The sequence below is a fragment of the Protopterus annectens genome, chromosome 4.part0 (assembly GCF_019279795.1).
Source record: "Protopterus annectens isolate FY-2018-M chromosome 4.part0, PAN1.0, whole genome shotgun sequence".
Lineage (NCBI taxonomy): Eukaryota > Metazoa > Chordata > Ceratodontiformes > Protopteridae > Protopterus > Protopterus annectens.
In genome coordinates, this window is record NC_056733.1 from 99,525,020 (window position 1) to 99,541,501 (window position 16,482).

The 16,482-nt window shown below is 39.6% G+C and overlaps 1 protein-coding gene across 1 annotated transcript; it reads right to left on the reverse strand.

The window, feature by feature from the left end:
* Positions 1-12,775: 12,775 nt before the first annotated feature.
* On the reverse strand, positions 12,776-14,998 carry LOC122800216 (extensin-2-like). Its single transcript, XM_044069712.1, has one exon. The coding sequence runs from the start codon at positions 14,996-14,998 to the stop codon at positions 12,776-12,778; it is 2,223 nt and encodes a 740-aa protein (XP_043925647.1).
* Between the last annotated feature and the right edge of the window lie 1,484 nt (positions 14,999-16,482).

A 16,482-nucleotide genomic window follows, 5' to 3' on the forward strand; every position in this document is an offset into this window, starting at 1 on the left:
TTCACAATTCTGGCACTTGCAGGGGCGTGGACCTTTGGACTGCTCGGCAGTCAGACACGCCCCCTGCCTTCCTGCATGGTCCGTGTTAGATTTGGAGTTGAGTCAGCATGCCCTCATGAATATGCATGGCACACTGACATCATACTGTTCAACAGCAGATTCCGAGTAAGACTTATTTAGTCTTACACGGAGGATTTCTGAATCCTGGGATATGTCTTTTAAATAATGTTACAATAAGAAGGGGCTTTAGTCCTCCTGTCTCTTTTGTTATACAGCAGATATCTATACATGAATGAATTAAAAAATGGTTCATGGAAATGTAATTTTAATGCACACCTTTCAGTAGAAATAATAAGAACACAATTAAAAACACAAGCCTCCACAGCTTTCTTATATTGCTGTTTCAAGTGTCATGAAAACAATTTAAAACCAAATCATTGTTGTATAAATAAGGAAGGTATCCCATGAACTATCACGTTACCTTCATGCACTTAAAAACCCTATGATATCTACATGTCCATGTGGCATATACTTGCTAATACTTACAGAGGACATTCAAAAACTTTTTTAAGGAGAGTCAGAGGTGCACATGCATTTAGCTGTATGTTAGTTTGCTTGCACAGTCACAAGTGTGAATGCATCTAACTGTGTGTTAGGATGCTTGCAGAGTCAGAGGTGCACATGTAACTAGTTGTATGTTAGGATGCTTGTAGAGTTCTGAGGTGTGCGTTCCTCAAACTGTATGTATGTTAGGATGCTTCAAGAGTAGAGTTGTGGATGCATCAAGCTCTATGTTAGGATATGTGTACAGCCAGAGGTGTGCATGGATTTAGCTGTAAGTTAGAATGTTTGCAGAGTTTTGATGTGTTCATTCATCTAGCTGTAGAATGGAATGCTTGTAGAGTCATTTGTGAACATTCATCTAGATCTATGTGAAGATGCTTGCAGAGACAGAGGTATGCATGTATCTGTTAAATGTTAGGATGCCTCTAGAGTCAGATGTGCACATGGATTTTGCTAAATGTTAGGATATCTCTAAAGTCAGAGGTGCACATGCATCTAGTTGCATGTTAGGAGGCATGTAGAGTTCTGAGGTGTGCATTGATTTAGCTGTATGTTAGGATGCTTGTAGTGTAAGTGGTGTGCATGTATCTAGCTGTATATTAGAGTGCCTGTAGAGTTCTGAGGTGCACCTGTATCTAGCTCTATGTTAGGATACTTTTTGACTTAAAGATTAGCATGCAGCTAGCTGTAGGTTATGATGCTCGAGGAGTCAGAGGTGTGTATGTATCTAGCTGTATGTTAGGATGCTTCTGGAGTCAGAAGTTCATATGCATCTAGCTGTAGGTTAGGATGCTTGTAGAGTCAGAGATATGCATGCATCTAACTGGATGTTATGATTCTTACAGAATCAGAGGAGTGCATGCATCTAGCTGTATGTTAAGATGCTTCTAAAGTCAGAGGTGTGGATGCATCTAGTTGCATGTTAGGATGCTTGTAAAGTCAGAGGTGTGTATGCAACTAGTGTATGTCAGGTTGAATGTAGAGCTCTGAGGGTCACACAGATATAGTGGCATTTAAGATGCTTGTAGAGTCAGAGGTGTGTATGCATCTAGCTGTATGTCAGGTTGCATATAGAGCTCTGAGGTTCACATAGATCTAGTAGTATGTTTAGGTTGCTTGTATAGTCAGAGGTATGCATGTATCTTGATGTATGTCAGTCTGTTTTTAGGTTTAGAAGTGCATAGGAATCTAGCTGTATCTTAGGATGTTTGTAGAGTCAGAAGTTTGGATTCATCTAGCTGTAGATTAGGATGCTTGAAGAGACAGAGTTGTGCGTACATCTAGTTGTATGTCAGGGTGCTTGTGCATGTGGAATCAGAGGTGTGCATTCATCTGACTGTATGTTAGGATACCTGTAGATTCAGAGGCGAAAATGCATTTACCTTTCTTTATGTTAGGATGCCTGTAGAGTCAGAGGTGTGTATGCATCCAGCTATATGTTAGGATGCTTGTAGTGTCAGAAGTTCACATGCATCTAGTTTATGTTGTTAGGATGCTTGTAGAGTCAGTGGTGCTTATGCATGTAGCTGTATGTTAGGATGCCTGTAGAGTTCTGAGTAGCACATTCACATAGCTATTTCTTAGGATGACTGCAGAGTCAGAGGTGTGCATGCATCTAGCAGTATGTTAGAATTCTTGTGGCGTTCTGAGGTGTGCATGCATCTTGCTGAGTCAGAGGTGCATGTGCATCTGACTGTATCTTAGGATGCTTGCAGAGTATTGAGGTGTGCATGCATCTATCTGCATGTTCAGATTCTTGTAGAGTGAGAGGTGCACATGCAACTAGATGTATGTTAGGATACTTGTAGAGCTACAGGTGTGCATGCCTCTAGCCGTATGTTAAGATGATTGTAGACTTAGAGGTGTGTAGGCATCAAGCTGTATGATCGGATGTTCATAGAGTCAGAGATGCAAATGTATCAAAATGTTTGTTAGGGTGCTTGTAGATTTCTGAGGTGCACCTGGATAGCCATATTTTAGGGTGCTTGTAAAGTTCAGAGGTGTGTATGCATCTAGCTGTATGCTAGGATGCTTGCAGATATAAATGTGTGCATGCATTTATCTGTTTGCTTCAATGCTTGTAGAGTCAGGATTTCATCCATCAAGCTTTAGTTTAGGATATTTGTAGACACAGAGGTGTGCATGCATCTAGCTACATGCAAGGGTCCTTGTAGAATTAGAAGTATGCATGCATCTAGCTGTATATTAGGATGCTTGTAGATTCAGAGCTGTACACGAATCTTGCTGTAGGTTAGGATGCTTGTAGAGTCACAGGTGTGCATGCCTCTAGCTGTATATTAAGATGATTGTAGGGTCAGTGGTGTGTAGGCATCTAGTTGTATGTTAGGATGCTTGTAGAGTCAGATGTGCACATGCATCTAGCTGTAGGTTAGGATGCTTATACAGTAAGTAGTTCACATAAATCTAGATGTAGTTTATGATGCTTGTAGATACAGAGGTGTGCATGCACCTTGCTTTTTGTTAGGATACCTGTATAGCCAGTGGTACACATGCATCTTGTACATTACTATGCCTGCAGAGTCAGAGGTATACATGCATTTACCTGTACGTTAGGCTGCTTGCAGAGTTTTGAGGTGCACATGCATCTAGCTATATGTTTGGATGGTTGTAGAGTCAGAGGTTTGCATGCATCTAGCAGTCTATTATGATGCTTCTTGAGTGAGAGTTGCACATACATCTAACTGTATCTTAGGATGCTAGTAATGTCAGAGGTGTGCATGCATCTAGCATTATGTAAGGATGCTTGTAAAGCCAGATGTGCCCATGATGCTTGTTGACTCAGAGGTGTGCATGCATCTAGCTGTATGTTACGATGCTTGTAGAGTCACATGTATGCATGCATCATGCTGTGTGTTAAATGTTTGTGGAGTCAGAGATGTACATGCATCTAAATATATGTTAGGGCACTTGTAGATTTAGAGGTGCCCATGCATCTAGTTCTATCTCAGGTTGCTTGTAGAGTCACATTTTCACATTATTCTAGCTATAGTTTAAGATCCTTGTAGAGAGAGAAGTGTGCATGCATCAAGCTGTATGTTAGGTTGCTTGTAGAGTTAGAGGTGCTCATGTCTTTAGCTGTATGCTAGGATGCTTGTAGACTCAGAGGTGTGCATGCATCTAGCTGTATGTTATGATGCTTGTAGAGTCACAGGTGTGCACGTACCATGCTGTGTGTTAGAATGTTTGTAGAGTCAGAGATGTACATGCTTCTAAATATATGTTAGGATGCTTGTAGAATTCTGAGGTATGCATGCATCTAGCTGTATATTAGGATGCTTCTAGACTCAGAGGTGCTCATGCATCTACCTGTATGTTATATGTTAGGATGCTTGTACATTTCTGAGTAATGCAGCATCTAACTATATGTTGGGGTGCATGCATCTAGCTGTATATTAGGCTGTTTGAAGAGTCAGAGGTGAGGATGCATCTAGCTGTATGTTAGAATTCTTGTAGTCAGATGTGTGCATGCATCTAGCTGTGTATTATCATATTTGTGGAGTTTTGAGGTGCACATGCATCAGGCTGTATGATATAAAGTTGTAGAGTCAAAGGGGTGCATGTATCTAGTTGAATTTTAGGATGCTTGCAAGGTCAGAGGTACGCAAGCATGTAGCCCTGTGTTAGCATTCTTGTAGAGTAAGATGTTTCCCTGCATCTAACTGTATGTTAGAGTGCTTGTAGAGTAAGTGGTGTGCATACATCTATCTGTCTGTTAGGATGCTTGTAGAGTCAGTTGTATGCATGCATATATCTGTATGAGAGGATACTTAAAGAGTCAGAGGTTCTTATGCATCTAGCTGTACATTAGAATGCTAGTGGAGTCAGAGGTGTGCATGCATCTAGCTGTATGTTAGGATGGTTGTAGAGTCATAGGTTTGCATGAATATAGCTGTATATTAGGTTGTTTGTAGAGTTTTGAGGTGTCCATGCATCTAGCTGTATGTTAGACATACCTCTCAACCATACTGAATTCCTCAGTATTTACTGGTTTTGAGGCCAAGATAATAGTGTGCCACGAATTTCCAAGTGGTCCCTTCAATGCTCAATTTTTTTTTATTTATATTTACAATTTTAACTTATGGGTCGACTCTGAGACTGGGGTGGGGACTTCCCAAGTTCACTACTTTGAAGTTTGTGCATGTCCATCTATAAGTATTACTTTGCTCTCAGGTTTGAAATAGAAAAAAAATCACTATAAGAAAATTGAAAAATATTGTAACAGTTAAAATAATCCTAAAAATGACACCTTTGAATACCCTTGCTCAAATCTTGAAACTTGGCTATTTAAAGAGAGTGCCTCTTAAGTTCACAAAGCATTGGGAAATGAATGTAGTGTATGACAAAGTCTGTAGGTAATGTCATGTCCTGTAGGGCAAGCATACAGCACTTGGTAATATGGCGGCAATGCAGTTAACAGACAGGGAGCTTTAGACCAAGCTTAACTCATTTCCTCCAATGGAGCTCAGGAAGTTTGCACTGTAACTTCCAATGGGCAGAGCCTAAGCCCTTGACAGAATCAAATTATGTTGTCACATTTCAAATAAATGTTCATATCTCTTGAACCATAGGGATTATGGAAGAAGTATAAATGGCAAACTCTTCAACATAAACAGTTTTTAAAGTGGTAGTATTCTTTAGGTTCTACATCTTAAACCAAATTTTATAAGTCACAGTAAATACAGTAACTATTACATTTATAATATTTTGAAAACAACTTACAATATCTCAGCAACCACTCAGGTTACACACATACTGTCAGCAGCATTTTACTCATCTAGCTGAGAGCTTTAATGGGAGGCTAAGGAGTTCTGTCTGTGTTACTTGGTTGTTGAGATATTTAGAAAAATGTGAATATTATATCTATATAAATTAATATCATAAAAACAACAGTTAATATCTATTTACCTGCACTAGACAGAGGTCAAATATTAATGCAGTGGAGTTTGCCATTGTGTAAACTTTAAGATGAAATTATTTAAAACCTTGTACATAGCATGATTCTGGGAATTACTAATGCAAATACGAGCAAGTAATGTTTGACACCTAGAGGCATCAGAAGGAGTTAACTGCAGATGCACCTGGAGGCATCAGTCGGATGTAATGCATTAAGAAAAAAATTAATAACAGTGTTGGTGGTGCATAGAAAAAGCAGTCTCACACAATGCAAACAGCAACATTAATTCCACATTGAAAGTATGCTCCATTCTGCACAACACAAGTGCCTTCCACATATTAAATCATATCGGTCACTTGACTAGCCATACTTATCGCCAAAGTTCATATAACAGGCGGCTGATGGGACCTGAAGAAGAACTTCTCCAGCAGTTTTGAAGCAAGGAAGTGTCTACTACTGCATATGTCAGTGCTCACTATCTATTAGTGGTTCTTTTGACTGCTGGCTGTTTGTTTTTCTTTTAGTTCTCGGACTAAGCTACTTGAAGATTAGGGGTTTGGGATGAGAGTTCCTCAGAATAAAGAAATAATTGGTAAGTAAATAATGCTGCCTTTCAGGGACACATTTGGAGTAACTCTTGTGAATTAGTCTACCCCAATCAACAAACAAACAAATAAGCACACACAGATATCATTTCTGTTGAAAGTAAAGAAAAAATACTATATCACTTTAGGTGCCAAAAACTATTTGTCTTACTTGTGGAAGAGAGTGGAACTAGAAGCAATGAGCCAAGCCCTTGAGTTGCAAGATCACAACATACTGAAAGCAGGAAATGGTGAGTCACTGTTTTATTAATTTACTGAAGACAACATCAGTGCAGGAAACCACACCAGAGTAATATTCAAACTGTTTTAATGAGCACTTTCTTCTTTTCTTTAAAAACTTTATCAGGTGAAAACACATCCCAAAACAACAAAAAAATAGGAAATTGATTGGTACATAAATTAATGTGTTTTTGGGATGTGTTGTAACAAAAAGAAAGTAGAAAATTGATGGATACATAAATTAATGTGTTTTTATCTAATGATGTTTTTAAGAAAAGATAAAAGCTCTTATTAAAACAGTTTGAATATTACTCCAGTGTGGTTTCCAGCTCTGATATTTTCAGTAAATTGGTTTGTTGCTCTTGCCTTGGATTTGTTTCGCTGTGTTATTACCTTAATTTATAATTAATAAGGGGGTGGTTGGTTCTCAGAAAATATGTAAACATTATTTTGATGCAATTAAAATGTAAACTCTTCTCTGCTAATTATTTTTAAAATCTGAAGCTGAGAATTCTTGTATAGTTTAAGAATCTGAAGCTGAGAATTCTTGTATAGTTTAAGAATAGTAAAAAAAATGACTGATAGTATTTTGCTTAATATATCTTGTTTTTCTTTGCCATTTTCACTTAAAACAGGAAAAAACGTTTTTCAGTGTTTTCCCTGAAGGGTTAATTAAAATGTGTTCAAACTATGGGTTGTTTGTTTTAAAGACATTCACCATTATTCGCACGCTAATGTTCAGAATTTAGGAAGGTGTCATTTTTTTTCTTTAACTGGCAACACTTGTTTAAGATCACTCACGATCTGTCATAGGTGTAACAACCATGAGATGGCAATGATTGTTAGGCCACAAACAAGGTACTGCTAAGAACCACCAACCATGCTGAACCACATAAAAACTCTTTATTGTAAGGCAGAGGCTCCAAAATACATAAACGTTTGTCGAAAATTACGTTTTTGTCATGATGATTGTTAGGCACAACAATCTGATGTAGATGATCTGTTTCAAATAACTGTACCTTAGTATTAGAATTTTTTTTTTGTATAATGTATAGTGTTTGTGAGGTCGTAAAAGATGAACTTTTAAATGTGGGAAGTGGCCCTTGAGCAGTAACACAAGGGCTGTGGAATGTAATATTAATAAACATATTTTATTGCTCATATACATTTTTGTCCATCCTTAACAGCAGAAACTACAGTGATAAAACTGAGGGTGCTGGCAGTGGCACTACCAATTTACACAAATGCCATACATCTCAATCTTTCAGAGAAAGAAATCTGAATAAATCCAAAAATAATGTTGGGACAAAGGCCCAAATTCAAATATTGCTCCTGTAAACTCATATAGTCGCTAGAATAGGTTTTGCATTATAATGTATTTTTGGGGGGATATGAAGTCTAAAATTAAAATATCTGCCATTATTTGTTATTATTTAGTGAGTAGTGACTTCATGTTGGTATCCCACAATCCGAATGTGGGTGGGGTTACATGATTATGTACACACATTTTATTTTAATAAGCATCCTGATTTTTGCCAGTTGTACCTACTTTTCATGGGCCTTTGTCCAGATTTTTGATGTTTCCAGGTTGAAAGGTACGATGTTAGGATGCTTGTAAAGTCTGAGGTGTGCATTCATCTAGCTGTTGGTTAGGATGCTTGTAAAAGGTGTTTGTAAGGTGTGCCAGGATCTAGCTGTGTTTTGGGATGCTTGTAGAGTCAAAGCTGCACATGCATCTAGTTCCATGTTAAGATGCTTGTAGAGTCAAAGGCTCACATCCATCTAGCTCAGTGATGGTGAATCTTTTGGATTTGGTGTGTCAAAAGCTTCTGACACAAAATAATTCAGTGCAATTCACATGAGCAATAAATGCAAAAGTAGTGTCTTTGGAAACTCAGATGTTGGTGATCACTGGCATGTCACCCAAAATGTAGTTCCGTGTCACCTTTGACACGAGTGTCATAGGTTTGCCATCACTGATCTAGCTGCATGTTAAGATGCTTATAAATTCAGAAGTATGCATGCATCTAGCTGCATGTTACATTGTCTATAGTATCAGATGTGCTCATGCATCTATTTGTATGTTAGGAGACCTGCAGTGTCAGTGGTTTACATGTATTTAGCTGTATGTTATGATGTTTGTAGAATCAGAGGCCCACATGGTTATAGCGTTTTGTTAGGATATTGTAGAGTCAGAGGTGTGTGAAAAATTTTATTTAGTGCATCATTTCTTGTAAACTCAACCAGGATATTGGCACATATTGTTTAATAGTTTAGATTTATACTCCATCAAGGACATCGTGCTGAAAAAAAACACACTCAAGAAAATTTGAATACATGAAATTCAACATAAATGCAATTGTATTTTTGTTTTTTTTCAGAGGAGAACATTCAAAAGTAAAAAATCACTGAACCAGATGTTTAAATGAACCTATAACCTTTATATTATATCAGATGAAGTTCTGCTCCTAAGAGGAACGAAAATGCTCACAATGTGGATTAAAGGTTCGTTTAAACATCTGGTTCAGTGTTTTTTACTTTTCATTGTTTTAATTCAAACTCTGTTTGGGTTATTATTTAGAAAGGAATGTTCAGTGTGGTGTAACATATTTACAACTTCAAAAATGTATAATCTTATTGTTGGTGATCCACATGCCTTACATTTCCGATCAAAATTTGAAAAGTAGGTAGGCAGTTTTGTGGTAGCACATACATTTTCATAATAGTGTTCTTATTTCTTCATGGGTACCCTTTGAAATTGAGTTTTGCACTGTATCGTTAACCTTGTCAACATATTGAGTAAAATCATTACCCTGCTGGTGGATGAAGCTTGAACTGTCGAGCTTCAACTGGCTAAGTTTTTTCTACACAGGAAATCACTTTTGGTGAGTTGTGCTGAAAGTGATTCCCTTTTGTGGGGAGTTTCCCCCTTTCTTTGAATAAGTGTGACCTCAGAGTTGGTTATATAAGTTTGGGGGTGGGTGTCTTGCATCTCCCTTCTGTGGTGTAGAGAAGCTTGCATCCCCACAAAACATTTAAAAAATGTTTTTTGGCAAGATGTTTTTGGCAAATGCAGTTTGGGGATTCCTATCTTTGGTACATTTGCTTTCGTCTGCTCATAGTGGAAGTGAATGAAATATAAATAAACAAGTGGTAAGGTTGATAACTTCATACAGAAAACAAAGATAGAAACCACGTCTGTAAGAGGATGCATTTTGGAAAGACCCAAACAACAGAAATATAAATACTGTCCCTTACAAAAATTTGTAGTGAGTAAAATGGATGGTGGTACAGTCTCATTCCAAGAAAGTATGCGAGAAGGGGTTTTCAAACGTAACCTTAGTCTGGATGCATGCGCACACACACACACACACACACACACACACACACACACACACACACACACACACACACACACACACACACACAGACACACACACACACACACACACACACACACACACACACACACACACACACACACACACACACACACACACACTCCTCATCCCCTACACACACACACACACACACACACACACACACACACACTCCTCATCCCCTACACACGCACACACACACACACACACACACACACACACACACACACACACACACACACCTCATCCCTCACACACACACCTCATCCCTCACACACACACACACACACACACACACACACACACACACACACACACACATGCACACACAAAGCAAAGTACAGTAAAGAAATGAGACAGGTCATACTACTCTTAAAACATTAGTAACTGCAAAGTCTGTATAAAGCTCACACTAAAAGATGCAGGTGCTGAAAATAAATTCCTTTAGAGGTTGACAAACTGTCTATAGCAATGTATCATAACATTTTGCAAAGATGTGGGTTATTTTAACAGGGAGAAGATGAAATAAGATAAACTTAATGAAAACACTTATTTTATCAACTGGATTGCAAACTGGATATTGGACAAATCTTGGGTTGTTGAAAATTGCCAGTACACTCTCTGAATGTGAAATTGTAACTAGTAAGATAACATTGGCATCGGTACAGAGTCTTCTCTTGTTTGGCATTTATTTTGCAAACATCCAGTTCAATATCTCAGAAATGTAATTGATCAGATTGGCTGATGATTGCAAGACAGGCAGTGTTGCCCATTCATTCACTGACACCAAAGAGTTCCAGCAAAAGCCAGAATGTGCATAAGCCGGGTAAACTAAAAATGGTCTCAAGTTAAATGCAAAAAAGTGCAACATTGTAGCATTCAGTAAAAAAGCTGTTCCTACCTCATGTTATAAATGGTACTTCTGTTCATACAGACATGCTCATAGGAGACGTGGGTACTTATGTGACAATTCTCTCTCATCCAATTATCATTTTTCCACCATAGTGAGGAAATCCTTTTGTCTTGCCCATTTTATTTCCAAGGCAATGTCTTCAAGATCCCAATTATCCTGCCACTGCAATCTTCCCTTGTCAGATGCATCACTTAATACAATGCCTTTTTGGCATATATATTTATATATATATATATATATATATATATATATATATATAAATTGAAGCATATTGCTCAACAAGAAAAGCCCCACAGGTATCTTACCAAGACAATCAAAAGCCTTAAATCTTTCAACGGTCCCAATAGATTAGCAAAACTTTTCTTGGCAGACTACAGGATGCTTCAAGATGACTTGTGTCTTGCTATTTCAGCCATGACAGACAGTCTATGACTTTTTCCTTTTAAAACCAGTGGCACTACAAACATTGAACTATGGATCGACATTTACATCAACAAATAAACAAGATTTGCTGGAGAAATAGATCCCTAACTCATCATGTTTTCAGCTTATGGAATAATTTACCACTACATGGAAATGTGACTACATTTAAGGCTGTTACTGATGATTGGATGGGTAAATAAAATGTACGCAAAGAGTGTCCTGTACAGCTCTGTTCAATTTGGGAAGTAACCACTGTTAAGCACTTGAAAAGGGAGGCATGAACATTTAAGTGTATCTACTTAAAGGTCTATATGACTAGTCATCTTATTATCTTTTTGACCACTTTCCTTGTATTCTGTCTGTGTCCCTAAATGCCTAATATATATTTTTAAACAGAAGTTATTTCTGAGGTATACTGATGTTGGACAGTGCAGTGGTGCAGCTGTAGCATCGTTGTGTCACAGCAAGAGGTTCTCTGGTTCGATTCTCGGCTGGAGTTCCTTCTGTGTGGAGTTTGCATGTCTTCCCTGCATTCATGTGGGTTTCCTCCCGTTACAAAGACATAGGTCTGGAGCATTTCTTCCCAGGCTTTCGCTGAAAACTGGCTTGGTTCCAAGTTGGACTTTCCTGGTAAAGAAATGTTAAATAAATAAAAATGTTTATTACAAGCTTTGGTATCCAAATGAAGAAGTATTAATGCATTATGATATGTTACTTGACACTTAGTATTAGCATATGACATGTTAGCTGACATTTAGAATTAACATATCATTTTCCTTAAAATTAAACTGCATTAAAGCACAACACAGTATACTAAAGTAGTCACTGAGCTAAAACCCTTAAACTAGCGTTTACTACACTATCTTATATTACATTATATTATATTATATTATATTATATTATATTATATTATATTACAATTGTAGGCATTATATTTTAACACCTTTCATTAAATCTCATTACAAGACATGACATGTAATATATTACATTATAATACAATATATTTGCTTTATGTTATATCACTTGACATATACATAGCAACAGGTTAAGCTTGGGGCATAAGAAATCTACTTACGGTTTTTGGTTATTGAGCCAAATGTTCCCAAATGCATACCTAAGGCTCCCCTCATTTCAAGCCATGTAGACCATGATTTTCAGAGTCTTTCACTGTTCTAATATTTTTCTTATACTGAGCTGTTGTAAAATACCAGTATTAATATAGTTTGTTTACATAACTGCAATGTGTCCAGATGGTGCCGAATCCATCACTCATATGACCAAATTTACCAATAAACAAAGAATACATAAATTAATCATATGATAGTTATTTTGCTCATCCAATCAATCTACTCTACCATCTCATGGGCACTTTACCTTTTTGGTTTGAATTGGGTGGTGTGCCCCACTGTGGTGCAGCTGCTCAAGGGGAAAGTGAAAGGTTTAATCATAGAATCACAAGAGATACATAGAGCGCAGTTACACTGAATGCAATAATGGGAAAAATGAAAAAGTAAAGGAAACACACAGAATATTATATCTACAGATAGAGATGTATGGTAGTGTGTGGTGCAAATGCTCTATATGGCATGCCTCTATGATTCATTTTCTGGTCATAGGACACTCATGATACATTTGCTTTCTAAACTGGCCATCCATAAGTTCCTTTTCTATTATCTGTTGTCACATACCAAAAATCTGCTCTGTGGTATAGACTGTACCTATGAGTCCATCCAGTAGTCTTTAATATGTCCTTCTTTCATTCTGACAAGTGAATGTTTGCCCAGTACATCCAGTACTGCACAATTAACATACAGAATTGTAGAGGACTGCTGCTGTCATTATCAGCACTCCCTGAGCAATACTTCCTGGGTGGAGTGCTGCAGTCATTATCACCACTCCCTGAACAATACTTCCTGGGTGGAGTGCTGCAGTCATTATCAGCACTCCCTGAACAATACTTCCTGGGTGGAGTGCTGCTATCATTATCACCACTCCCTGAACAATACTTCCTGGGTGGAGTGCTGCTATCATTATCACCACTCCCTGAACAATACTTCCTTGGTGGAGTGCTGCTATCATTATCACCACTCCCTGAACAATACTTCCTGGGTGGAGTGCTGCAGTCATTATCAGCACTCCCTGAACAATACATCCTGGGTGGAGTGCTGCAGTCATTATCAGCACTCCCTGAACAATACTTCCTGGGTGGAGTACAGCAGTCATTATCAGCACTCCCTGAACAATACTTCCTGGGTGGAGTGCTGCTATCATTATCACCACTCCCTGAACAATACTTCCTGGGTGGAGTGCTGCAGTCATTATCACCACTCCCTGAACAATACTTCCTAGGTGGAGTGCTGCTATCATTATCACCACTCCCTGAACAATATTTCCTTGGTGGAGTGCTGCTATCATTATCAGCACTCCCTGAACAATACTTCCTAGGTGGAGTGCTGCTATCATTATCAGCACTCCCTGAACAATACTTCCTGGGTGGAGTGCTGCTATCATTATCAGCACTCCCTGAACAATACTTCCTAGGTGGAGTGCTGCTATCATTATCACCACTCCCTGAACAATACTTCCTGGGTGGAGTGCTGCAGTCATTATCACCAGTCCCTGAACAATACTTCCTAGGTGGAGTGCTGCAGTCATTATCAGCACTCCCTGAACAATACTTCCTGGGTGGAGTGCTGCAGTCATTATCAGCACTCCCTGAATAATACTTCCTAGGTGGAGTGCTGCAGTCATTATCACAACTCCCTGAACAATACTTCCTGGGTGGAGTGCTGCAGTCATTATCACCACACCCTGAACAATACTTCCTAGGTGGAGTGCTGCTGTCATTATCAGCACTCCCTGAACAATACTTCCTAGGTGGAGTGCTGCTATCATTATCACCACTCCCTGAACAATACTTCCTAGGTGGAGTGCTGCTGTCATTATCAGCACTCCCTGAACAATACTTCCTGGGTGGAGTGCTGCTGTCATTATCACCACTCCTTGAACAATACTTCCTAGGTGGAGTGCTGCTGTCATTATCAGCACTCCCTGAACAATACTTCCTAGGTGGAGTGCTGCTATTATTATCACCACTCCCTGAACAATAATTCCTAGGTGGAGTGCTGCTGTCATTATCAGCACTCCCTGAACAATACTTCCTGGGTGGAGTGCTGCTGTCATTATCATCACTCCCTGAACAATACTTCCTGGGTGGAGTGCTGCTGTCATTATCACCACTCCCTGAACAATACTTCCTAGGTGGAGTGCTGCTATCATTATCACCACTCCCTGAACAATACTTCCTAGGTGGAGTGCTGCAGTCATTATCACCACTCCCTGAAAAATACTTCCTTGGTGGAGTGCTGCAGTCATTATCACCACTCCCTGAACAATACTTCCTAGGTGGAGTGTTGCTGTCATTATCAGCCCTCCCTGAACAATACTTCCTAGGTGGAGAGCTGCTATCATTATCACCACTCTCTGAACAATACTTCCTAGGTGGAGTGCTGCTGTCATTATCAGCACTCCCTGAACAATACTTCCTAGGTGGAGTGCTGCTATCATTATCACCACTCCCTGACCAACACTTCCTAGGTGGAGTGCTGCTATCATAATCAGCACTCCCTGAACAATACTTCCTAGGTGGAGTGCTGCTATCATTATCACCACTCCCTAAACAATACTTCCTACGTGGAGTGCTGCAGTCATTATCACCACTCCCTGAACAATACTTCCTAAGTGGAGTGCTGCTGTCATTATCAGCACTCCCTAAACAATACTTCCTAGGTCGAGTGCTGCTATCATTATCACCACTCCCTGAACAATACTTCCTAGGTGAAGTGCTGCAGTCATTATCACCACTCCCTGAACAATACTTCCTAGGTGGAGTGCTGCTATCATTATCACCACTCCCTGAACAATACTTCCTAGGTGGAGTGCTGCAGTCATTATCACCACTCCCCGAACAATACTTCATTGGTGGAGTGCTGCAGTCATTATCACCACTCCCTGAACAATACTTCCTGGGTGGAGTGCTGCTATCATTATCACCACTCCCTGAACAATACTTCCTGGGTGGAGTGCTGCTATCATTATCACCACTCCCTGAACAATATTTCCTTGGTGGAGTGCTGCAGTCATTATCACCACTCCCTGAACAATACTTCCTGGGTGGAGTGCTGCTATCATTATCAGCACTCCCTGAACAATACTTCCTGGGTGGAGTGCTGCTATCATTATCACCATTCCCTGAACAATACTTCCTTGGTGGAGTGCTGCAGTCATTATCACCACTCCCTGAACAATACTTCCTGGGTGGAGTGCTGCAGTCATTATCAGCACTCCCTGAACAATACTTCCTGGGTGGAGTGCTGCTATCATTATCAACACTCCCTGAAGAATACTTCCTGGGTGGAGTGCTGCTATCATTATCACCACTCCCTGAACAATACTTCCTTGGTGGAGTGCTGCTATCATTATCACCACTCCCTGAACATAACTTCCGGGGTGGAGTGCTGCTATCATTATCACCACTCCCTGAACAATACTTCCTGGGTGGAGTGCTGCAGTCATTATCACCACTCCCTGAACAATACTTCCTAGGTGGAGTGCTGCTATCATTATCACCACTCCCTGAACAATATTTCCTTGGTGGAGTGCTGCTATCATTATCAGCACTCCCTGAACAATACTTCCTAGGTGGAGTGCTGCTATCATTATCAGCACTCCCTGAACAATACTTCCTGGGTGGAGTGCTGCTATCATTATCAGCACTCCCTGAACAATACTTCCTGGGTGGAGTGCTGCTATCATTATCAGCACTCCCTGAACAATACTTCCTGGGTGGAGTGCTGCAGTCATTATCACCACTCCCTGAACAATATTTCCTAGGTGGAGTGCTGCAGTCATTATCAGCACTCCCTGAACAATACTTCCTGGGTGGAGTGCTGCAGTCATTATCAGCACTCCCTGAACAATAATTCCTAGGTGGAGTGCTGCAGTCATTATCACCACTCCCTGAACAATACTACCTGGGTGGAGTGCTGCAGTCATTATCACTACTCCCTGAACAATACTTCCTAGGTGGAGTGCTGCTGTCATTATCAGCACTCCCTGAACAATACTTCTTAGGTGGAGTGCTGCAGTCATTATCACCACTCCCTGAAAAATACTTCCTAGGTGGAGTGCTGCTGTCATTATCAGCACTCCCTGAACAATACTTCCTAGGTGGAGTGCTGCTATCATTATCACCACTCCCTGAACAATAATTCCTAGGTGGAGTGATGCTGTCATTATCAGCACTCCCTGAACAATACTTCCTGGGTGGAGTGCTGCTGTCATTATCACCACTCCCTGAACAATACTTCCTAGGTGGAGTGCTGCTATCATTATCACCACTCCCTGAACAATATTTCCTTGGTGGAGTGCTGCTATCATTATCAGCACTCCCTGAACAATACT